The 24,456-nt window shown below is 39.5% G+C and overlaps 1 protein-coding gene across 15 annotated transcripts in view; it reads left to right on the top strand.

Annotated features, from left to right (window-relative positions):
• The first annotated feature begins 14,261 nt into the window (after positions 1 to 14,261).
• Positions 14,262 to 24,456, top strand: part of Grik2 (glutamate receptor, ionotropic, kainate 2 (beta 2)) — a 696,482-nt gene continuing 686,287 nt past the window's right edge. For 9 of the 15 annotated variants that reach the window (XR_001779464.2, XR_003948597.1, XR_001779465.2 and 6 more), the window contains exons 1-2: positions 14,262 to 15,795; positions 20,878 to 21,278. Coding sequence is in view for 12 of the 15 variants with exons in the window: in XM_011243120.3 (XP_011241422.1) it covers positions 21,164 to 21,278 (115 nt within the window). In the remaining 3 variants the exon portion in view is untranslated. Of the gene's footprint in view, positions 16,215 to 16,405; positions 16,625 to 18,954; positions 21,279 to 24,456 lie in introns of those variants that run through there. The other 6 variants (NM_001111268.3, NM_010349.4, XM_011243122.3 and 3 more) reach the window with 5 other exon arrangements.

Below are 24,456 nucleotides of genomic sequence, written 5' to 3'. Positions count from 1 at the left end.
GACATTTGCTTTGCAGAAATTATTAACTTCCTAAGATCCCATTTATCAAGGACTGTTCTTAACTTATGAGCTATCAGGGTTCAGATCAGAAGGTTCTTCCCTATGCCAGTAAGTTTAAAGGTCTTTCCTACTCCTTCCTCTACCAGATTTGAGATATCAGGTACATGTTGAGGCCTTTGCTCCATTGGAGTTGAGTTTAGTGTATGCTGAAAGGTTCATTTCTTCTACATGACCAGCACCATTGGTTAGGCACCATCTATCTTTTCTCTAGTGTATACTTTGACCTAATTGTAAACAATCATGTGAACACATATGTGGATCCTTAATTCTATTCCATTAATTATTGACTCTCTTTTTATGCAAATACTGAGCTGCTTTTGTAACAATTGCCCTATAATATAATTTGAAATCTGGTATACCTCCAGTACATTTCTGTTGTCGTTCAAGATTGTTTAGTCTATCCCGGGTCTTTTTTTGTTCCCAACTGAAATTTACAGTTATTATTCCAATGCCCATGAGGAATGTATTGCAGTCTTGATGTGGATTGTGTTGAATTTAGAGATTACTTTTGGCAGGACAACCATTTTCACCATATTAATCATAGCATTCCATGAGCACAAAAGATCTTTCCAACTTTTGATATTGTTTTCAATTTCTTTTTCAGTGTCTTAAAGTTTTCATTTTACAGTCCTTTCGCATATGAGGTTAGATTTATATACAGGTGAATGGATGAGACTGAAGATAGCCATTCTAAATCAGGTAAGCAGAGCCAGAAAGAAAAAGAAATCTTGTTTCTCTTGTATGTGGAAGTTAGATTTGAGTCTTTAGATACCTGTATTTCACTTGAAATACTTGGAGAGATTAGGAAATTAGTAAAATGTACTGGCAGTGCTCCCAGGGGAGGGGAGCTAGAACATGGTGGTATATCTGTATTATACATCCTCCGCCCAAGTCTCAGACATCATTGAGGAAGCCAGTTCAAAGATTGTAAGAGCCAGAGGTAAAGGGTGACTAGAAAGAAACAGCATTTTCAAGATTCAACAGGTCAATTGTACTGTAAACTTACAGTGATTGTGTCAGTATGCACAAAACATGTGCAAGTTCAAGCCAAAGAAAATCCTAGCATGAAAATGGTAGGGCAACAATTGCTATGTGAGGAGCTAGTGGCAATTGATAGTTTCTGGAAAAGGAATAGTCAGCTTTATTTGAGAGAACAACCATTGGAGGACAGATTAACCATGCTCCAGAGGATGAACCTCCCACCCATATATATTTTGACATCACTAATTAGATGTGTTGGGAATTGAGAGAGAGAGAGAGAGAGAGAGAGAGAGAGAGAGAGAGAGAGAGAGAGAGGGAGGGAGGGGGAGAGAGAGAGAGAGAGAGAGAGAGAGAGGGAGGGAGGGGGAGAGAGAGAGAGAGAGAGGGGGGGGGGAGAGAGAGAGGGGGAGAGAGAGAGAACCAAAAAGGAGTACCTGGGGTTGGAGAAATTGCTCAGTTGTTAAGAGCACTGGCTGCTCTTCCAGAAGACTAGAGTTCATTTCCAAGCACCTACATGGTGGCTAACATCTTAATATAACTCCAAGTTCCAGAGGATCTGAAGCCATTCTCTGGCTTCCACAGGCATTGTATACATGTGGTACATAGACAAACAGGTAAACCAAACACCCACACACATAAAATAATAAATAAATAAATAAATAAATAAAATTGATAAAAATTTTTAAGAAGGACATTCATCTGGGTGAGTAGGGAAGTGGAATCAGATATATGATTTGAGGGAGAATATCTTCAAAATATACTGTATAAAATCCTCAAAGAATTAATAAAGTAACAAACACATGTGGAGTTTTGGTCAGAATTTGTATATATTTTAAACATAAAATATGCAAGATATAGTGAAGAATATTCTGAGGATGAATATCAGCAAAGGAGAATTGAGTAACTGAGAATTTGAGTTTGAATAATGGAATAATCCTACCAATTTACTGCCACTTACAGATATGAAAGAGGCTTTGAAAGTCTTTAGGGCTCTGTTAGTGACTTGGCCCTACTATACATTCTAAATCTTTCTGGAGCTGAGTTAATCTCACTTTACAATCTTTGTTCAGTTATTACCTTCTTCAAGATGTCCTCTCTGGCCTGCAAAGGAGAATAAGTGCTTTTGAGTTAAGCAACAATCTATGGTATGTAGATAAAAGCTATGACACTAGACTAATTCCCTTAACAATAAAAGAGAAGACATGAAACTTGATAGTTCCAACATGTATGTATTAAGAAGACAAGGAAGGAATCACAAAGAATATTGAAAAAATAAACATATAAAATATGGCATTGTAAACATTAATATTAAAAGCTTTACTAGAAAATAGAGTTGTTCTGCATATAAGAATTGCTCTTGAGGACTGATGGTATTTCTTTACAGATAAAGTGCTTGCTTCCAAATCTGCTGACTTGAGTTCAACCCCAAAGATATATTTTTCTAGAAGGTGAGGTAAATAACTTAAAATAACACCATATCCCACTAAAGGAGTTTGGCTATGAAGATTATGAAAGATGGCTAAAATGAGTGTGAGACATGAAAAGGGTTATCTCCTTTTTAAAAAAAGATTTATTTATTTATTATATGTAAGTACACTGTAGCTGTCTTCAGATACCCCAGAAGAGGGTATCAGATCTCATTACAGATGGTTGTGAGTCACCATGTGGTTGCTGGGATTTGAACTCAGGACCTCTGGAAGAGCAGTCATTGCTCTTAACTGCTAAGCCATCTCTCTAACCCGAGTTATCTCCTTTCTTATATCTTGTTTTATGTTTTAAATTTTCATAAACCTTTGCTAATTTTCATTTTAAAATATCTTCTTCTTCCCTAACCTCTTTAAAATAGTCCTCCCTTCTTATCCACCCAAATTCCTGTTCTTTTACTCTGTTAAGCAAAACCAAACCAAAAAATGTGCCTGTGTACTTGTGCACATGCATACACACACACACACACACACACACACACACACACACACACACAAATACACACTAAAATTATGGAGTCTAATTTATATTAGCTAATTATTTCTTCTACATGAAGACTGATAGAGTGTGTTTGAGCTTGATATACCCAGTGCCACTCCATTGAAGAAAATTTATTTTCACTCTTCCAAGAGCCATCAGCTGCAAACAGCTTCTTGGCTAGGGCTGTTTTCACTCCCTCTTCTCCATGCTGGGGCTTGGCTTGAACTTCTGCAGGTATTAAACATGCTGTCATAATCTACTGTGAGTTCATATGTGCATCATCCCTGTTGTTTCTGGAACACACTGAATGAATTCTGAACATACACACTGTTTCCTTGGATTCATCCATCCCCTCCAGCTCTCACAGTCTTTCTGCTTCCTCTTCAGCCAATGTCCCCGAGTGTTGAGGGGTAAAGTGCGTTAAATACAAACCATTTATGGCTAAGTGCTCTGAAGTCATTCACTCTCTTCACATAATCCAGTATGGATCTCTATGCTTTACCATGTACTCTAAGAAGAAGTTTTCCTGATGAGGGTTGAGCAATGCAATGATTTATGGGTACAGCAATATGTACAACTAGGAGATGTCTTATTGCCATTTTAATTTAATATATAATAATAGAAGTTGGTTTTCTTCTAAGGCCCATGATCTGTCTAGTCTCATATTCTTGTCCCCATTAACAGTGTCATACCTGTGTTCCATATCATAAAAGGTACCTTAAATCTAACCAAAAAAAAAAAAAAACAGTTGGTTACTCCCCTAACATTTGTACCACAATTGCATCAGTTGCTATGTCTTGCAAGCACGTTGATAAATAGCTCTTATGGTTCACAGCTTAGTGAGACTGATGATTACTTTTTCTCTCCAGGAGTGTGTATTGTATCTTTCAGCACCATAAACACTAGTCAGTGATGTAAAGCTTCCAGTTCAGTGCCAGCTTAATTTCTTGATGTTCTATAATGTTAGTATGTAGTGTAATATCTTACAATCAAGTTGTGGAGGGGAACTCAGAGATTTGTAATAGCTTTTAATGTTTTGAGGGAGCCCATAACTCAAAGAGATGTAACACATTCTTGATACTTGGAGCTTTATTTGAGAGCATGTCTGTTTGGAATAATAGAACATAGTAATCTAAAGGCATAATGGAGGATATTAGAACAGGAAGAGTAAATGGTACCGGGCACAAAAGAACTTCTGAAAATCCATATGGAAGCTTACTGCTGTAGAAGCTTCCTAATATATAAATGGAGTTTAAATGGAGTTACCATATAATGATGAATTATTCCCCCTCTTCTCCCTTTAAAAAAAAATGAGGTGGACCAAATGACTTGCTTGAGATATAGGGTAATATGAATCAAGGTCACCATTAAAATGATGATTGTGTGTATGTGTGTGTGTTTGTGAATGTGTGTGTGTCTGTGTGTGTATACATGCTTATACATGTGCATGTGGGTGTTTATAGGAAAACTAGAACAAAATATTCTGCACACTGCTCTACTATTTAAGAACTTATTCTTAAGAGACATGATCTCTCAGTGACCTGGGGTGTAAGCTGGTAGTCAGAAAACATTAGTGAACTACCTATGCCCATTCCTCATAGCACTAGTGTTATAGAAGGCCTGACTCCCACCCAGATTTTTATGTGGGTTATGAGAACTTAATCTAAGGTCACAAGCTTGCATAGCAATCACTTACTCATCATCTTAGCCAGCCCTGCAGGATGACTTTAAGAGAAAGCCTTTGGAAGCTTAAGTATGCATCGTGATATGCAAAGGTGTTACTAGGGAATGTGCTTACTTATGGCAGATTAAAGAATTCCATTAGATGGCCCCTTTAGTCTCAAGTATAAAGGAGGCATATTATACATGGAGGTGAGGTTTTGTGGGGGAAGAAAAGAAAGGTGAATTACATGCCTAAATGTCAAAAATGAACCAAGTCAAAACAGTTTGAGTGCACAGTTATTAGTGTTAACTTTTGTTAATATCTATATATTTTTCCTAAGGCTGCCAAAACAGAGTATTACTATGTGGGTGGGGTGTTTGAAAACAGAATATATTTATTTTATTGCAGTTCTAGTGTCCAGAAGTCAGAAATTTAAACTGTTAGGGAGCTAGTACCTTAAGAAAACTGTTATACACAGAAGTGGATGCTCACAGTCAGCTAATGGATGGATCATAGGGCTCCCAATGGAGGAGCTAGAGAAAGTAGCCAAGGAGCTAAAGGGATCTGCAACCCTATAGGTGGAATAACATTATGAACTAACCAGTACCTCGGAGCTCTTGACTCTAGCTGCATATATATCAAAAGATGGCCTAGTCGGCCATCACTGGAAAGAGAGGCCCATTGGACTTGCAAACTTTATATGCCCCAGTACAGGGGAACACCAGGGCCAAAAAGGGGGAGTGGGTGGGCAGGGGAGTGGGGGTGGGTGGATATGGGGGACTTTTGGTATAGCATTGGAAATGTAAGTGAGCTAAATACCTAATAAAAAATGAAAAAAAAAAAAAAGAAAACTGTTATACAAACATAAAAATCTGGCCATATTTTTCCTAGATTCTGATGTTTTCTGGCAGTTGGGGCATGGGTATTAAGATAGAGATTCTCTGTGTTGCTTTGGCTTTCCTGAATCTTAGTAGACTGGGCTGTCCTAAAACACAGAGATTTGCTGCCTACCTCCTGGGATTAAATGTGTGTGTGTGTGTGTGTGTGTGTGTGTGTGTGTGTGTGTGTGTGTGTTTGTGTGTGTGTGTGTGTGTCTGTGTCTGTGTGTGTGTCTGTGTGTCTCTGTGTGTCTCTGTGTGTGACCATACCCAGTGGTGCGAGCAATTTTTTAATGTTAATATTTAACATTCTTCCCTGTGTATGACTGTACCTAAATTTCTGATTATATTGTTATATTCATGTAGGTTGTAGGATTCATCATAACCCAGTATGGAATTGTTCTTCTTTGATAATACTAAAACGATCATCTTTTCAAATAATGTTTCATTCATATTCATAGATTTGATCTAAAACACTATACCCCAGTTGTTTCATTCTCTCCAAAATGGTCAATTGTTTGGTAACAAATAGTTGTAAGAGAATGGTTGGCTTCAATTGGTGTAATATTCATTATATTAAACAGCATTAAGACCTTTTTTAAATATTAATTTTAGTCATTTAATGACTAAATTAAAAGTTTAGTGACTTCTTTAGTATACATGACTCATTAGATTTTTTTTTTTTTGAAGTTACTTTGGATCCTAGAAAGATGGCATAGAGGTTAAGAGAACTGGCTGCTTTTCCAGAGGTCCTGAGTTCAATTCCCAGTAACCACATGGAATACAACCATTAATAACAGGATCTGGTACCCTCTTCTGTCATGCAGGCACACATGTCAATAGAGCACTCATACATAAAAGTGCCTGGATGAATCAATCTTTTAAACAAAGTTACTTTAAGCTCAGTTGAAGGTTTTTTATTTCTGGTTGTTTTAAATGAGGTCCCCAAACAAAAAGCTCTATATTTTACATGGTTTGGCTTTTTGTGCACAACATGAAACCTAGGGCTTTCCCGAATGGGAGGCAAGTACTCTACTGATGTTTAACAACAGCCTTTGTGGCCTAGCTCTGGATTTTACCAATAAAACAATGGAGAAACTAAGGAGGTCTAAAGATTCACTTCATTTCAAAGGAGACCACAATATAATATCAGTTCTGAAAATAAATTTTTTGTTTGTTTGTTTTGTTTTGTTTTTGTTTTTTTGAGACAGGGTTTCCCTGTGTAGCCCTGGCTGTCCTGGAACTCACTCTGTAGACCAGGCTGGCCTCAAACTCAGAAATTCGCCTCCCAAGTGCTGGGATTAAAGGCATGTGCAACCACGCCCAGCTGAAAATAAATTCTTAACATTGTTTTGCTTTTTTTGTTTGTTTGTTTGTTTTGTTTTTTTTTGTTTTGTTTTGTTTTGCTTTGTTTTGTTTTTTAACCTCAGGAATCTCACAGAATTTCAAACAAATTTCTGGTCCTGACTGTGGAATTGAGAAGACAGAAACTCAAAAGATTCTGCCTGATTTACAAAAGCAATGCATTTGAATAGAGACTCAATTGACAGGACCCTCAGTCCTGTGCTATTCTTACTCTGCTATGAAATTGATCTGAGACTTCCTCTAGTTTACAAAATGAGGAGTGTGTGTGTGTGTGTGTGTGTGTGTGTGTGTGTGTGTGTGTGTAGTAAGTTTTATAACTGCTAATTTCTACCCACCTACACGTCATCATAAACCTTGATTTATTTGTACCTCCATTCCTAATTCCTTTGCTGTGTCACCACAAAATAAATGCATGTAAGTATAAATTGTAATGTTTTGTTTCAAGTGAATGTTGAAATATAATAATTAAACTTCTTATTTAACCACGAAAATAGCAATTTCTATTATATAGACATTTTTTTATTTCAATGTGCAGATCATTTTCTTCTGCTTTAATTATATGTAAATATTGGGGAGCAGGGATGGAATAGAGGGAAGGGAAAGGGGAAAACATTTGAAATGTAAATGCATAAAATAATCCAATAAAAGAAAAAATGAGAAAAAAGAAGAAAAACATCAAAAATGACTTCATAAAAAAAAGAAAGAATAAAGCAGTAAAAGTGCAACTTTGTCAGTTCAGAAGAGCACAGGGACAATGTGTTTAAACATTTCTAGTTTGCAAACAAGCCGTGGTTGGGTAGCTCTGCTCATGAAGTGAAAATGCAGTCAACAAACTCTTAGTCCCTACAGTCCACACAAAAGCATAAATCTGTTTTTGAGTTTTACATGGCCAACTACATAAACTATTGATGCAGGTAAGTGATGCTCTGCTGTTGCCATCTCCTTTTGCTCAGGTTTAGCATGTGTTTACAGAGGGATGCTGACCAACAGTGGCTTGAAATGGATAGGTATTAAAAGTTTGTTAGGACAACAGATTGCAAAATAAAAGCTTATTTTCTCACTCAAATTTCCCATTATCATACAGAGTATGCGCCTACATTTTTATTCCACCCTCTTCTGTGTTTGTTTCCCTTTCATTTTAAACTCATTCCCTCATCCATTAATTTGCAGAATTAAGAACCGTAACTGAATTCGATTACCTCTGTTTGTGTACTTTCCAGCAGTGTCTGCCTGTGCCAAGCCATGGCTGCCCTGATTCTTCAACAGGAAGAATATGTAGGATGTAGATGGCCATTAGGGTGGCCATCTTCTAATGAAAATCAGCCCTTAAACTGAGCTTACCTGCAATAAGAGATTTGAAACTGTCTGATTCGAGTCACTATTTTTGAGTCATAGGAAAAAAATCAATTAGTACTCTTGTCATTTAGCTTCTAAAGTCCATCACAGCAGCTTCCTAAAGCGCAGGTAACCTCTTCAGAAAGGGCATTGCAGAGCATTTCGTTTTTATTTCTGCACTGAAACAATTTGCTTTATTGTGAAGTCTGTAAATCACTGAGAAAGTGGATATTAAGTGGTCCCATAATTACAACAAAAAGCTAACTTTGCAAAAGGTAGTTGTGGTTGGCTTTTACTTCATCCTGTGCACGGATATCAAAGCAGCATGTAGAATCCCTTAAATATGCTCAAATAAAATATATAAAATTATATTAAGTATTCTGAAGCAGTTTTCTTTTCTTGAATCCTGTGACATAAGCTAGTGCATTCTATACTATTACTAAAACAATCTGTCAACTCAATATTATTAGAAACTATCTCCATGTCCTGTTTTGTCTTTACTGGAGTATGAAGTGGTAAAAAGTACTGATACCTAAAAGAGCACTACGGTGATGGTTAAAGAGATACTATCAAAGGTAGGTTCATAGTGAGTTCTCACCAAAAACACACTATTAACAAAGTCTGTCTTTTAGGTTTTGTTGGAAAACAAAACAAAGAAAAACAACAACAACAACAAGAAAACAGTCTCTTAGACATTCAGGTCATAATCTGGAGATTTCCGTGAATTTCACAAAGATTGAGAGGAAGACCTCCATTTGATTTTCATTCAAAGTCCTTGCCTCTTTGTTGTTTGTTTGTTTGCTTGGTTGCTTGTTTTGTTCCTGATTTGACTCAGATTATAGTAGAGGAAGTAGTTTTGTTCAACCTAAACTGCTTCAAATTCTCTTGTGGCCTTCATAGTCCTAGATGTTCTGAAGACAATTATCCCTCACATCCTAGAAGCAGCTGATCCCTTTATTAGAACTGACAGGATTCTGGGAAAGATACCTCTTTCCTCCAACTTTCCCCCCTCTATGTACCAAGTCTTAAATCCTAGCTGTCTCTTCATAAGCAGTGCTCTGATAGGAAAATTATATAACTTTGTTTTTAACTTTCTTATCTTTAAGGTAAAAATTTTTCGGGACAGTACCATTTAAAGAATTGCATGAAGCATTTTGTGTGAAAATATGCATAAAATAGAGAACATTTTAGATAAATAATACTTTTCCAAGAATTTTTCTTCCAGATTGTGGAAGAGAGCCAGGGTGAATGAGGAAGCAATCCCAGAGATTTGTATCTGGAGGATGTTGGGAAATGTACACTTCTAACATGTGTGACAGCCTACCCTACTTGAGTGAGAGGTTCTGTCTACTTTTCTATATTCTTTACAATGTTAACAGCCTCTTTCATTTTTTTTGTTTGTTTGTCATAGAATGGGGACTCTAGTGTAACAATATTTTCTAGTGTAGGATACCTCTCTAACAGATAGCAGTTCTGTATGCTCTGCCAATACACTGCTGGTTTTCCTCGCTGCTTTCTGTAGAATGTAGACCAGGAAGTGTCAGAATCTAGTAACAAAATTTACCGTGTGCCTTCAGAAATATCTTCCAAAGTATACTGCTCAGATTTTTTTATACACTGTCTTTATTTCTGTGTTACACTAAGGTACTTGGTAAAAATATGCTAAAAGAATAAATGAATTATGCTAGCAGTAGAAATAGGACATAGTAGTTTGTGAGTCAGTGAGAGTAGAACCAATAATAATGAGATGGATGAGGAGAGACAGTGCAAAGAATTAAAAACCTCAGAGTCTAGCTATTACACTTACAGAAAGCATGATTGAGCTGTTGGAACACTCAAATACTTGCAAGTCATAAAAATAGAGTGGCCCTGAGTGCTGGCCAAGAATCCAGCTAGATTTCATTATCCTTTCAGACTTCCATGCTTCTAGATAAAAATGCCACACTTTATTCTTGTTAAAGATCTAATATCTTCTTCCCTTAAGATTTTCAGTTTGTTTTATATTCTTACTATATGAAGAAAGCACACACACACAAGCACAAACACACACACATACATACACCAAGAATACCTCATATTATCTTCCTGTTCTTATTTTATTTTTCACTTTCTCTTCCTGTGAAGTTCAGTACTGAATTGATGATGTGGGAAAAACGAAGTAACATCTCTGTGAGAAGGGAATTAATACCACCCTGAGGAGAACAGGAGCAGGTAATGGGAGGGGGGGATTTGTAATGGTACTACTGGGAAGAGAGGAGGGAGGGTCTGCTGCTATAGGGATGCAAAGTGAGTGAATAAATAAATTAATGAAAAAAGAATAGAGATAATAACATAAGGGTTAAGGTGGTCTTGGAATAAAGTCATCTACTGTGGGGTATTAGTGTTCACATAGGAAAAGAGACCTCTCAATACCACACATAGAAACAGTTGACATTTGGTTGATATATGCTACGTAATTTCTAATCATTTGGATAAACTGACCCTTCTCCTCTGTTTGGATTAGTGTTCCCTCTTTCTTGATACTCAAAAGTCACCACAGCTTGTCATTCTTGTTAGGATACTACCATGCTGTGTTGGTGATCTTTTCTTCAGATGTAAGTTCCCTTGATCTTACCTTGTCCTCCTGATGCACTGTCATTTATCCTCTCTTCTTGAGAGCAAAATCCCTTGGAAGTAATAGTTCCTTCAGGTCTTCTCCTATCTTTCTTAAACTTTCACACATTTTTTAATCCATACCTGCCATACTCTAAGTCTGTTCCTAACCAGGTCCCCAGTAACACCACACTAGTATGTCACAGGGTCAGTTCTTGGTATTTAGTCTCAGTAACATTTAGCTCAACTGGGCAATGATTTCTTTGTGTGGCTACACCAGCACATTGACTAGCTTACTATAGTGGCTCTGCTATTTTGTACACTTTCTTCTTGTTTCTTCAATACATGTGTTTAAAAATATTTTGTTCTATTTTATTCTTAAAATTCTTCAGTTTCTTGTCTACAGTTATCTTCTCTATTATGTCATTTCTTTGATATTATTGATATATATGCATATACATATATGTATATATATATACATATATATATATATATATATATATGTAAAATCTCTGAACAACTAGTTCATTGAATAGATCTCCCCTTTTTAGTATATCTTTGTCAAGAGCCAGTCAAAAGTATATCCACATCTTCACTAATTATTCAGCAGATTCCTGCCAAACCTGTTTATGTTCTCATTATTTAAATAAATAACAATGTTTAGATTAAAAATTATAGTCATTCTTTATTTGACCTATCTGAAGATTTTTCCAGCTTTACTTAAAAATAAACCTAAGACACTCACCATCTTTATTTTCATACCATTATCTTAGTTTTATCCAGCTGGTCTCAGCTGGTTATTAGAGTACTGTCCCCTGGTTTGCTTCCTTTGCTTCTACCCTGAACTTTATTATGACTATCCTGCCTAAGTAAAACAGGAAAGATGTTGCATTTCATCTCATGTATCAGATTGTGCCTCTCCTCCATGTTGCCACCAGAGAAAAATCACAGACTACCCAGGACATGACCTGCTCCTCTGGATTTCCCAACAGTTTCTGCCTAATCTTTTACTTCTTTGTTCTTCATTACAAATTTTATACCAGGTTTGACCGCCAGCTCTTTATTGTATTCATTTATTTTTCCATCTAGAACCCCTTTTCTCCAGCTATACACGTTTACCAATCTTCAAGTATCTTCTGTAATTTCAACAAACCAGGAAGACGAAGCCTATGTTTCACAAGATAATGTATCCATCACCCTTTTCTCCCTACAAGGCCCCATTCTCTTTACTATTTCCTATTTTTTGCTGCAATTCTCCTTAGTATCTGACATTAACATTCTTTTTGTCTCTTTTGCTACCCAGCTCAAATTCTTATTGAGGGCCATATTTTAAAAATTCTTCACTGTATTTGTTTTTAGAACATTAGAATAGTGCATAGTAAATAGTATGTAATGAAGGAATATATCCAACAGCATTCAGAAATAAACAGAAGTCCCATCTATTCAGGAAATATTTAAATAGGCCTCTGTAAGTCATTAATAGTTACATGTAATTTGTGTACACACACACACACACACACACACACACACACACACACACATACTTCAAGGTAATAGAATTAGATGGAAATCAGAATAGCTAGTTTCTAGTCTTGGAAGTGTCATTAACCAACTCTGGTTCTAAACATATTTTGCTGTTGTTGTTGTTGTCATTTAAATTTTCTCATTAATCAAGGGATATTATTTGACTAGACCAGCAATTCTTAATCTGGGGTCTACTGATAGCCTATAGGCTTCAAAGAGTGTATGTATCTTTTTTATTGTATGCAAAAATTTGACACCATATGGAAATGTATTTATATGCTGAGTCATTTAAAAGATCTGTGAAACAAAAACTGCTCTTGAAGGAACTTTTGGTTTGTGGGGCTGGTACAAGAGATCAAACCCATTGTCTTGTGAGTTCTGGGTAAGCACTTTCCAGCTAGAGTATACCCCATCCCATTGAAGTTTCTTTTAATCCTAATTTCACATTTGTCTGAAACTTAAACTCAGGGATTGAAGATGCTCCAGTGTGGCTGTACACAGCTAGAAGACAGTCTTGTTTCTGCCACAGCCTGAGCAAGTCACCCTTATTCCTGTCAGTTTGGATTTACTACTTGTAAAATGGTAGCACTGAATCAGACAATTCAACATGGCACTTGCTGTCTTTGCATCCAACTCAACAGAGCCAGGTTGAAACAAAACAAAGCTGAAAACAACAAATCCCAAAGTTGAGTTGGATAGTTCAAGGTGGTCCCAGTTGCCTCAGGAGCTATTAAGGCCCCAAGAGACCAGCACCTTGAATAGTCAAGAAGGGGTATAGCAGCTTCCAGTAGAAGACTTAGGGATGGGGTGACTTTTTCAAATATAGAACATGCCCTTAGGGTGACTGAGGGTGTAGATATTTATGGTTTCCTCAGAAGGACTCCAAATCTTTAGATGTATAACTTATAGATCTTTAAATAAATTATAAGACATATCTCTGTAGCAGTTGAGAGGGCTTGGAAGGGTTAAATAAAAACACACACTATAATGCCCTTTTGCCAGTCTCCATTTTGATTGCATACTTTGGGTTTGTACCACTCTTCTCTCAGCTCTTTCCCCCTTTCCCCCTTTCCTTGGTAGGCCCTGTTATAGTTGTATAGTTCTTTATAAGTGTGTGAAGTTTGTCTTGGAAAAGAAATCCATAACTAGATCCTTAAGACAAACATACACTAAAAGAGATTTTCCTTAAGCTTTCTCTCCCCAGATACAATATGGGCCAGAGTCCAGCAGCAGGGGAAGGTTGATCCTGGCATCTTAAAGCACAATAAGTAAGACCTTCCCTGCGCCACACTCTCAGAATCACCATAAAGCAGCTGGATGCCGTCACCTAGGGATTTCCATGGCATCTACTGGCAGGTGTTTTGTCTCTCTCGCTGAAAAGGGGTGTGTGATATTAAGATGACATGGAGAGTGTCCTTGGCTAGTAGACAAGTTGTCTTCATTACTCTCATCAGGCAATAAGGCTGAATAGAGCAATTTTTCCTGAGCCTGGCCAGAACTGCACTGTTCTTGGAGGGCCTATTAGGCTGCAGGTCACAGCAGCTGGAGCCCAGGCGCCTGGAGCTGGTCACGCGTCTGTGCTGTCCCGTCCAGGATGCACAATACAGTCATTGACTATTTATTCTCTTCGTACAACAAGGCCGCTGTTGCCTTAATTACAGGAACCTTCTAGCCATTCCTGAGATCTATAAACCACAAACGGACACTCCATGCCACTAACTCATCTCTTCTTAACTTAAGCCCATGTCTCCCAGAGACAGCTAAGCACAGTAAATGTGTGGTGTATGTGTGATACGGTGTAGAGAGCCTAGGATGGTGAACAACGTAGTAAATAGTGAGGATTTGGCTAGGACTGAGTCAGATGTTAGCCCAGAATGTGTGGCATACCGAGACAGGTTCAGGAAAGTTTTTACTCTTCTGGGATAGCAATGGCTGCAGGTAAAACAAAACAAACAAACAAACAAAATACAGCAAAAGAACAAACGCTTCTCTGCGGCCTGTTGGTCTGCTGTAGGGTGAACAGGAGCCTCTGCTTCCAGCCCTTCAGAATTAGACTGGAGTGCTCCTGGGACTGCAGTTGCCTCTAGGCTCCACTGAGCTTAGGAATTCCACCTGGCCTGCTTCCTATTACAATCCCTTTGAAATTTGTCTCCTGGGCTGGTCTGCCAAGCCTGTTCAAGCTTGGCCTCTCTTAAACCTCCTCGAGAATAGTAGCTCACCAATGTACTCTGGGGGGAACTGCTAAGTCTCCACTCTAGTTAATATTGCAGGGCTGAGGATAAAGTAGCAAAGGTATTGAATACATGTTGACTTTTCTGACCCAGAGGAGAGCAAATCCGGGATTGTTTGCAGAAGCTAATCGCTCCTCCAGAGAAGCCTGAGGAGTCTGGTGTGCTCTCTGCCTCCTGTCCCCACCCCTGACTCCAGGAAGCAACCCTTGGGAAGACCCTAGGACTTAGGCACCCTCCTCCTCCCACTTCTCCTTAAAAACATCTTTCAATATCTCATATTTAAGTACTTCTATATGCTCATTTTCCCAACCATGACAGCTAGGACTCCAGGTTCTGTGCTTGCCAGGCCTCAAATTCCCTCAGAGTTCAGGGACCTAGCTTGAAGAACAAAATCAGATATAAAGGGGCTAGACCTGTGCTGAGATTTCCTGCCAGCTTCTTGATGTTGAAAGTCCATTTCTTTTGCTACTGGACACCAGGAGAGACCAAAACCCATCTAGCTTGAGAAGCAGGATAGAAGTAGAAGATGCAGAAACCAAGATGATCCTCACCAACCTGAATGGGAAATGCAGTAGTTGAACCAAAAGGGTCACTTTGGAGACAACCAGCTGCTCCCCAGATGCTGGCAACATAGAAGTCTCGTTGCCATGGTTTCAGGAGCAGCAAAAAAGCAGCCACCCAGAAGCAGAAGCTATGAGTCCTTATACTCAGTGTAGCTTCTCAGAGCAGGCAAAATCAATCCTTGTCCCTTTTGCCTTACCCACTGTCATTCAGAGCATCTCTGTCCCTGTTCCCCTATGCCTGGATGTGGATGTGCTTGCTTGCAGGAGACGAAATCAGGGCCGAGGGTTCCGGAAGCACTAGGTGGTCAGTACCCGGAATTCTCTCCCTGGAGTTCTTGAAATAAAGAGTGCACCGTGCTCTTGGGTGGGCCTGGGTGCCCTGGAGCTAGTAACAGCAGCGGGGAAAGAAGCGCGGCGCCTTTAAAGCAAGAGGAGAGGAACCCCCGCCAGGAGGCGTGTCTGTCTCCAGCGCCACCGCTGCGGCTCCGCGGTCTCGGTCTCCGCCGCCGTCACTTGCGCTCTCGCTGGCGGCTGCGTGGCCGAGGCTGGGAGCCCGGGACTTCCCGCTGAACCGCCTCCTGCCGCAGCTCTGAGAGGACTACCCCAGTCCCTACCCTCCCTCTTCACCCTAGCCGCAGGTAAGCACTCGCCAGCGGTGGACCCTCCCTGGAGCTCAATCCCAGGGCGTTCGCTGTGGGTCCGGAGGCACTGCGGACCCGCGAGGAGCACTAGCCGCGGACAGGAAAGGAAGAGGGGAACCGCTGCCCGGCTGAGTTCGTGCGCTCCAGGCACCTGCTGGATGCAGCCGCTTGGAGGGCTTTGTCTCACTTGCTGCAGCCAGTGCCCCGCAAGGATGAAAGTGGCTCATTTGGCTCCTGGCTGGTGTTCTCCACGTAAAATATTTGAATAAGTCGATCTGTCAGATGTGTACTCAGCTACCGGGACTCAACGCTCAAGGCGAAGAGACGCAGGAAAGCTGTGTATCTTTGTGCCATAACAACTCCTCATCCCTCTTTCGTCCACCAGTCCCACTATCTCCCTGATTCATAACTCTGGGGTGAGAAAGTTGAGATTATTTTAATACTGAGGACAGTATTAAAAGCTTCAGGAAGAAAAAAAAAAAAAAACTCTCAGGGCATCCCACAGGGGTAAGGACTAACTGCATCACTGAGGTGGATCATAAAGATTCAGAACTTTTAACCAACCACATTTCCTCATATTTTTATCTTCTGGAGTATTGGAAGGGTGTGTGTGTGTGTGTGTGTGTGTGTGTGTGTGTGTGTAGCAGTAGTAGCAGAGAGAGAGAGAGAGAGAGAGAGAGAGAGAGAGAGAGAGAGAGAGAGAGAGAATCAAACAGGACTAATGCTTCTAAGATGATTTTGGATTTGGGGGTTGGAGGATATTAGAAACTACCCTCTGGTAACGAAACGAACAGATTACCGTTTAACATTTCTTCATCTTCATACTGTAAGTATCTCTCATCAAAATTACCTTATGGATTAATTTTTTTCATCTCACAAGAATATGACTAATTCATTTAAATAAGTCTGCAGTTTACTTGCTGGAAGATGTGCAATTGCGTTTTAATTTGGTCTTGTTTTACTTCCTTACTTTATAACTTTGCAGAATAGACTCCTGCAATAATCAAGTAAGCTTATGAACTCTCAATGTCCTTAGAAACTTAGGCGTTAAAGAATTGAAATGCACAGGGGAAGAAAAGACAGAAAATGACTAAATAGTAAAACATCTATTTTTTTTTAAATTTAAATCCACTGAAGATTGCACATGCTGAATTTTTTAAAAGGAGCTTTACCGACACAAATCTCTTTGGTTCAATTTCTTAATTAAGATACATTTTTAGCATCTAAATAGTAATTAAAATTAAAAATATCATTAGCCACCAACGTAGCAGAATGTTAATACCACAGTTGGTAATGTGTTTAGAATCCCAAGGAATAACAGAAATCATGGATGCGTATGCAACAGTGTGGTTTCAACTGATCTCTGTCTTGGACTTCATTCTGTTTCCCCTTTAATGTCATGATTGAGTAGGCTGTTTTTTTAGCTAAGCTTCAACACAATAGGCCACTTGCATGGAATAACACCTTAGGTGTTACTATACAGTGAGGTTTCTTAAATGTCCCATAACAGCAGAACAACAGTGAGAGGGTCAGCAGAAGCCTCTCACTTGTGTGAGAAAATCTAAATGCACTGAATATTTTCTGTGGAAGAACCATTGAGATGGTTTTAAAATTTAGATTATTATAGAATACACATTTGCTGTCTCTAGCCAAAGTATAGGAATTGTCTTTTAAATGTTCTGCTATAAGGATTATTACACATTTGTTCATGCCCCAGCAGGTGGCAGCTAACTAGAATAAGATTCATTTTCACCCGGAGACTAGGAAACTAAAATTGCTTCTAAAGTAATAGTGCCCAAGAAGAAGAGGTCATTAGTGTCAGGTAATACAGAAGTGCAGTGAAAGATGGAGCTAATGTCTTTCGTCCTTCTCACTGTTGATGTTGTTGTAGGAACAAGCTTTGCATGGACACAATATACATTTCCCTTCTTTATTTTCATTGTAAGCTTGATAGTTCTTCGTATTAGCCTTCCCTGATACTTTAAGGCTTTATTCTAGACATAGCTTTTCTCTGTGTGAGCACACATGTGTGTTTGCCGTTTTTCATCTCTGCTTTGACCTTGGGACCCTCAGAGCTTTAGCTCTTAGCAATAAGGATTGCCATGTGGTTGAAATAACTGCAAAGCAAATGAAGGCATAGGACAAAGCATACATTTTAATGATCACTGAAAACCTAAATCAAGTTTTTTTTTTTAAATTTTCTATTAAAAAGTAAGCAAAGATAGAACTGATACAATTTTAAGATAATTAAATGTGATCAGTAAAATATAGATTAAGAACTATTAATCCTCAGAACTATGATGATAGTGCCAGTATTGAGGAGATACTTCCAATAACTTCAAAATATCCATATAGTAGTTATAGTATAGTAGCATCTTCTATAATGCTAGATCATTGTGTGTGTGTGTGTGTGTGTGTGTTTGAAAGGTAAATTTACTGAGTTGATGCTATTGATCTGAAGAGTGAAGCTTAATAGAAAGGACTATTAATTTGTTTTCCCTCTTAACAGATGGAAATCTGGAGGCGGGTGATTAAAAGTGATAACTAATAGTACATTTAAGAAATGTTTTAAGCCACTGAATATTGACAACATGCTTTAGCATCTTAAAATTTTTTCATGCTGATTTTTTTTGTAAGTGAAAATGAATCCTTTAGTCACCCTGAAGGGTCTCAAGTGAATGTCAGTGGCTTTTGTAGTAGTACTGACTGCAAAGAGATCACTGTTAGTATGTCTCAGATGTGTTAAACAACACATGACTCACATTGAAAGACACACAAAACACATTTCACAAAGCTGATCTCTTGACTGTGTGTTCTGCAACGATTCAAAGTACTTGACTCTGTAATAGAAATATGCACACTGTCACTTCAAATGGCATGCTATCCATTCATTTTATTATTTTCAATAACTGAGAATAAATTTGTCTGAAGTGCTGTCCAAGGTCCTGAAGAAAGGTTAGTCCCTGGTATCACAGGCGTTCCATTGGACAGGTGGAGTTGGTATCTGTTAAGTTAAAGCTTTTGAACTTAGTTAATGACTATAAATGAACCCAATTTAAGAGATGTGTAATGTTGGTTCTTTGGAGATAACTTAGTACTAAGGGAAATTTTATATTAGATCTTTGTAAAGTTTATTTTGCATGAATTTCATGAACCCTGGGCTTTTCTTTTACTTTCCTACTAGATAACCAACAATGATGCCACATAAGTACCTGGCAGTGCTAGTTGTAAGTAGGCTGATGAGAACTGCTATGGCAAATACTTTCATGTTAAAAAAATTCATGAAGAAGAAATTGTGGTGTGCTTACTGTGGCTCCATGAAATGCTAGCTACACTGCAAAAATTGCAGAAATTTGATTACAACAGAACATGCTCTTTTCAGATAGTAGATATCAATTATAGCAGGAAATGAAAGCAACCAAGAATATGTATTTTCCCCTGGCTGTCGTTATTATCTCTACTAGAGTGAAGAAGTAAAATGAACAAATAGAATGGGAAAAATGAGACAGCAAATACAAGACAGGATATGTTTGGCTTCAACATGTTTTATAAGTGATGTTTCAAACATGGACTGAAGGAGTCGCTAGATACCCTTGGTTTCAGCACTAGGTGTTCCTTTTAAAGTGCTCAAATAGTGGAATTGTTTGATGGGATTGCTTGCTGGACTGCAGAACTAGCTTTTCATGATACTTATTTTTGACATTGCAGTTATGCCTCCATCTTTTAGAAAAATCAATGTCTGTTAGTGCATTTGAAGGTGTATACATTTTCAATCAGCATTTTCTGATAATGTGTTAAGTAAATATATACAGTAAAAACCTTGCTATGATGAAATGAATACATTGCGGTGTCTTCTTACTATGTAGAGAAAATATAACCATAGTAATATAAGAACTTAAATAGTATTCATACCACTCTTTTAAAATTAGATAGTCTTCAATATGATGAACTTGTAAAATTTTATAAGATCTAACTTATGCTCTATTTGTTAATAATGAACAGATATTAATAGTAAAATACAAGTTCAACAGTTTGCCCTTTGCACTTCTTAATAAGGTTATACTGTCATCAGTGATGTAGTTACCCCTTTCCTCATTATCTCTTCCTACTATTGTAAATGGCAGTAGTGGACTTGGGGATAACCGTAATCCTTGGGCAGTATATTGCCTATTCAAAAAATTCATATTAAAAGAAATGTGCATTTCTATAATTTTCTATTGTATATATTGCTACTTGTGAGTCAAGAGAGGAAGTAAATTTAAAATTTTTCATCAGAAAACTAGCCAATGATGAGAATTTTTCTAGACAAAATTTTGATCTAATACTGCATTTTTAAGGAAAAAAAACTTTAAAAAGGAGAAAATGTGAGCTCAAAGCCTTGGAATATGCTACTGCAGCTAAAACACCATTGCTTAGTATAAGATTGTCTTAGGTGAGATATTCCCTCATTGCCCCCCTAAAAATCCACCAGGAGAAATTTTTCTTCACTAATCAAGAAATGTTCCACTCAAATTTTAAAGACCACATTCAGCTCTCTCTCCAATTGCATCGCACTGTGTATTTATTCTTTTCTACTCAACATTTAAAAGTGCAACTCTTCTGCAGCTTAACAGCAAGTTAGACTGACAGCACAGTCCTCTGTTTTAGAGCATTTTCTTTTGTGAACTACAACTCCTAGGCAAAGTGACTTTGACTTAGCTAGTCAATTATTAAAATTAATCTGCTGATTGTAGGAAGTCTGTTTGCATACACCAGGCACTCTGTAGGGTCTTACTAAAAATCAAAGCAATTTTCACCGAATCATGTAATAAATCTTCCCTCTTTGCTACTCAAGGCGGGCTATCAGAACGGTTGCATAATATATATTGGGAAGCTCAGTGGCAGGAAACAGCTATCTCAATTTTTCTCACTTTATCTTGGCCTAACGTCAGAAGCTGTGCAGCAGTGCAGTGGAATACGGGCCTGGTGAAACCCTTGCTAGCAAAGCTCCCTTTGTGTTGGGACTGTGGCTGGCTTTCGATACCTAGTCCTTGCAGGGCTGGACTTCCTTTTGATTTTCCTCTTCTTGTGCTCTCCCAGGCTCGCGCGGCTGGACATTGTGCTTGCTGGATTTTTCCCGGATGCTCCCAGACTAACATGGATGTCCCACCATCCCTTGCAGTGGAAGCTTGCTCCTTGGCGCAGTGAGTGAAGAACATGCAGAGACTGCTAATGGGTTTGGGAAGCGGAGACTCCTTCCTCTTTCTGTGACCATGCCGTGATTGTGTTTGCGGCCACTATTCCACGCATCCTTCTTCTCGTCCAAGCCCGGAGCCTAACGCTAGATCGGGGAAGTGGGTGCCGCGCGCGCAGGCACGGAAACATCATGAAGATTATTTCCCCAGTTTTAAGTAATCTAGTCTTCAGTCGCTCCATTAAAGTCCTGCTCTGCTTGTTGTGGATCGGATATTCGCAAGGAACCACACATGTGTTAAGATTCGGTAAGATTCCCCGCATCTCACAGTCGCCTGGTGTAGGCTCCAAGGCGCCGGATGTAAACAGGCGGTCGCTCTGCCTGGCGTGGGCTTTCCACTTCCAGACCCGCTCCCTCCCGGGTTTTAAAGACCGCCCCCTGCTTTCATTTATCCTCTCTATCTTCATTTTATTTTGGGTCCCGGGAGGGCGAAGGAGGTGCCAGTGCGTGGTACTACTAGCCGGAAGCATCACCTCACTGTAGACCGCCACGGGTATAGCAGTGATGGGGGGCCCGACCAGCCTAGGCTGCTTTGGTCTCCCTGGGAACCTCCAGCTGTCTGGGTGCCGCGGTCTGAACCAAAAGGAGCTCTAGGGCTGGCAAATCTGCAGCTTGTGCTACCGAAGAGTTAATGTCTGGTAACTCTTCCCTGAGTTGCATGTGTCCGCTTCTGCCGGGACCTGCCCAGGTCCTCACTTGGAAACCGAAGGCACCAGTCCTTTTGCTTTCTTTTGTAAGAGAAGCTTATTGGTCAGTTTAATCTATTTTCCCCCCTCCTCGATGGTCTTTCTGATATGCAGAGCTTTAAGAAATATTGTTGTATAATTTCAGGCTTTATTAGTAACGGGAAGGTGTCACTCAGCGCGCAGCGAAATAGTGCAATCATGACAGGTTTCTTGTTTGTTTTGTTTTTTAACTTGCTGAGTTCTTTCACAGCTCTCCGCCCCCCCCCCGCCCCGCCCCCGCACAGAGTCCGGACCTAATAAATAAGGAACCTAGTAACTGGAGGCAGGAGGAGGAGGGGTGTTGAGTGTGTGGGTCTAAGTGCATCTTTGTTTCACTCTGACATGGATAAAAGACCCCAGATAGTCACATATGAGAAGGATTTATAGCTTTCCCAAGAATATGGGCTTCTTTTTCTCTTGAAGGAAAATCTAAACGTGAGTTTCCAGTATATTCCCTGGTCCTGTGGTTTGCTTGAAGGAAGTGAAGTGTAGGAAATGCTTGGCTGCTCAGGAGGACCAACTGGGATATTTAGTAAGAACAGAACTCATTAGGGGAAGTTCCCTAAAGAGGGGCATTGGGAAAGAGTCAACAGGGCCGAAGCTCCCACTCTTTCCGCAGCCTCTGTCAGTTCTAAGGGAATTTAAGCCAGAGAGGGTAGGAAGCATGTAATACAGAGTATGTGTCTTCGAAATAAAATTAGACACATTAAGTCATTCTGTCTGATGTATAGCAGAGGTTGCCTGCCCCTTCTGTAACACTTGCAGTATCTCTTATTTTTTCCCAAGTGATCTTTCTTTAGTGATAAAATTCACTGTCACCCCCAACCTTTGTGGAAATAAAATAGGAATGTTCTTCCATGTATATGAAAAGGTAGCCCCTCCCTATATGTCACCTACAGCCAAAAAGACTGGTAATAACAAGAGACAATAGAATGTAGCTAGATTCTACCTGGAGTATTTTCCTGCTTTCTTCTGCCTTTAGATGGTACTTAAGCATGTTGCTCTTAGCAACAAGCATCTACAGGAATGCTTGCTTCTTTAGACAGGATTAAAGAAGTCCTTATATTCCTGGGAACTGTGTGTGAAGATATGTAAAGTATGTGTGCTACAGCAATTTGGCCACTAATATGGGAAGTGCTACACTATGGAATTAACCCTTCTCCCCAACACACACATTATTTTGAGTAATTCAAAGTACATAAGTGATCTTGTACATCTTCTTCTGTGTGTCAATAAGAATGTACATGATTGGGGGGATTGTTGTCTGAAAACTGCCACTAATACTCTCAAGATTTAATTATTACTGCTCTGGTCTTGAAGCACAATAATTGCTGAATCATTAGATTGTTACATTTGCTGATCATTTCATATCTTCATATTAAAAAGAAATCTTGGCATCTGTGGCAGTGTAGCAGCTTTCCAAAGAACACATGCACGCGCATGTGTGCACGCACGCACACACACACATACACACACACACACACACACACACTCACACACACTCACACACACTTTTTTCTAGACAAACTCTAAGAATGTTCTTAAGAAACAGGACACTAGGCAAAGATCTCCTCACCAGTCCCTTGACACCCTAGACAAACATCCTACTTAGTAGATGATCTGTTTTTGTTTGCTTGCTTGTTTTGTTTTCTACATTAGCATCAAATGTCTTCCACTTGGAGATCCATTTTCTCTAAATCTGACCTGACTTGCCAGGAATGTTTGTGAACAGTTGTAATCACTGGAACATTTGCCTGTTGAGACTATTTTCATGCCGTGGTGGGAGTTTTATTTTCTACTGGGGTAAAAATGTACTGAGTGGATTGGATGGTTCATTAAATGGCTATAAGTACCTCTTAAAAATGTTTATTTTAAACTTTCATTCTATAAAGTTCAGACATTTATGCCCTCCTGCTCTGGGAGGAAAGCGGTAGAATTGTTGTTGAGCAGCTGTCCTTGGGCTGTGGTGGACAGCTGGGTGTGGGTGAAAGCCACAGCCTTGCCTCAGGTGTCTCCCAACAGGCAGCCTAGAGTGAGGCTCAACAGTCTATCCTGGAGAAAGGCTTGGGGCTGCCAGGCTTCTGGTGCTATGGCAACCATGAAGCTGGCTTGAGGCCATTCCACCTCTTCTTCCCCTCAAATGATGATGAAAATTCACTCTCATAAACTATGTGGTATTCTCCCCGAAGCCAATAGATCTACCCTTTCTCTTCCTTTCACCTTCTGGTAAGCTAGGCTTTCCCACATCCCAGGGTGTCTCTGACCCCGGAGTTTTTTCCTTTCCCTGTCTATTAACTTCTGCCTTCTCTAGGCCATCCTCTCACTCTCTTTTCCCTGAGGCTTTTCCTCTCCCTGTGGCTTTTCCTTTCTGGGGAGGGGAGGTGTGGGCGGGGCTTGTGCTGGGCGTTGCGGGAATGGAGATGCAATCTGAGTCTAGGCTACAGTGAAGTTCAGATACTCAAGAAAACTTTGCAGCTGCAGGGCCCCCTTTTCTTACCCCAGGCCAGATTTTGGGCAGGCTGTGCACTCTGAAAGTAGCTGCTAGGCAATTCACTCTGCAGCGCAGACCCTTCGGCACATTCCCAAAGCTGTAAGGCCACATGGGTTAGTAAGAAAGTCTACTCAAGTGTTGGCTACATGTTACCTATTGGCTAGTGGGCTGAGAGGCCTTTTGTCTTGAGTCTCAGTTTCACCACCTCG

The sequence above is a fragment of the Mus musculus genome, chromosome 10, assembly GCF_000001635.26.
Source record: "Mus musculus strain C57BL/6J chromosome 10, GRCm38.p6 C57BL/6J".
In the NCBI taxonomy this organism is placed as follows: Eukaryota; Metazoa; Chordata; class Mammalia; order Rodentia; family Muridae; genus Mus; species Mus musculus.
The sequence above is the reverse complement of the archived record's forward strand: the minus strand, read 5'-3'. Positions and strand labels throughout refer to the sequence as shown.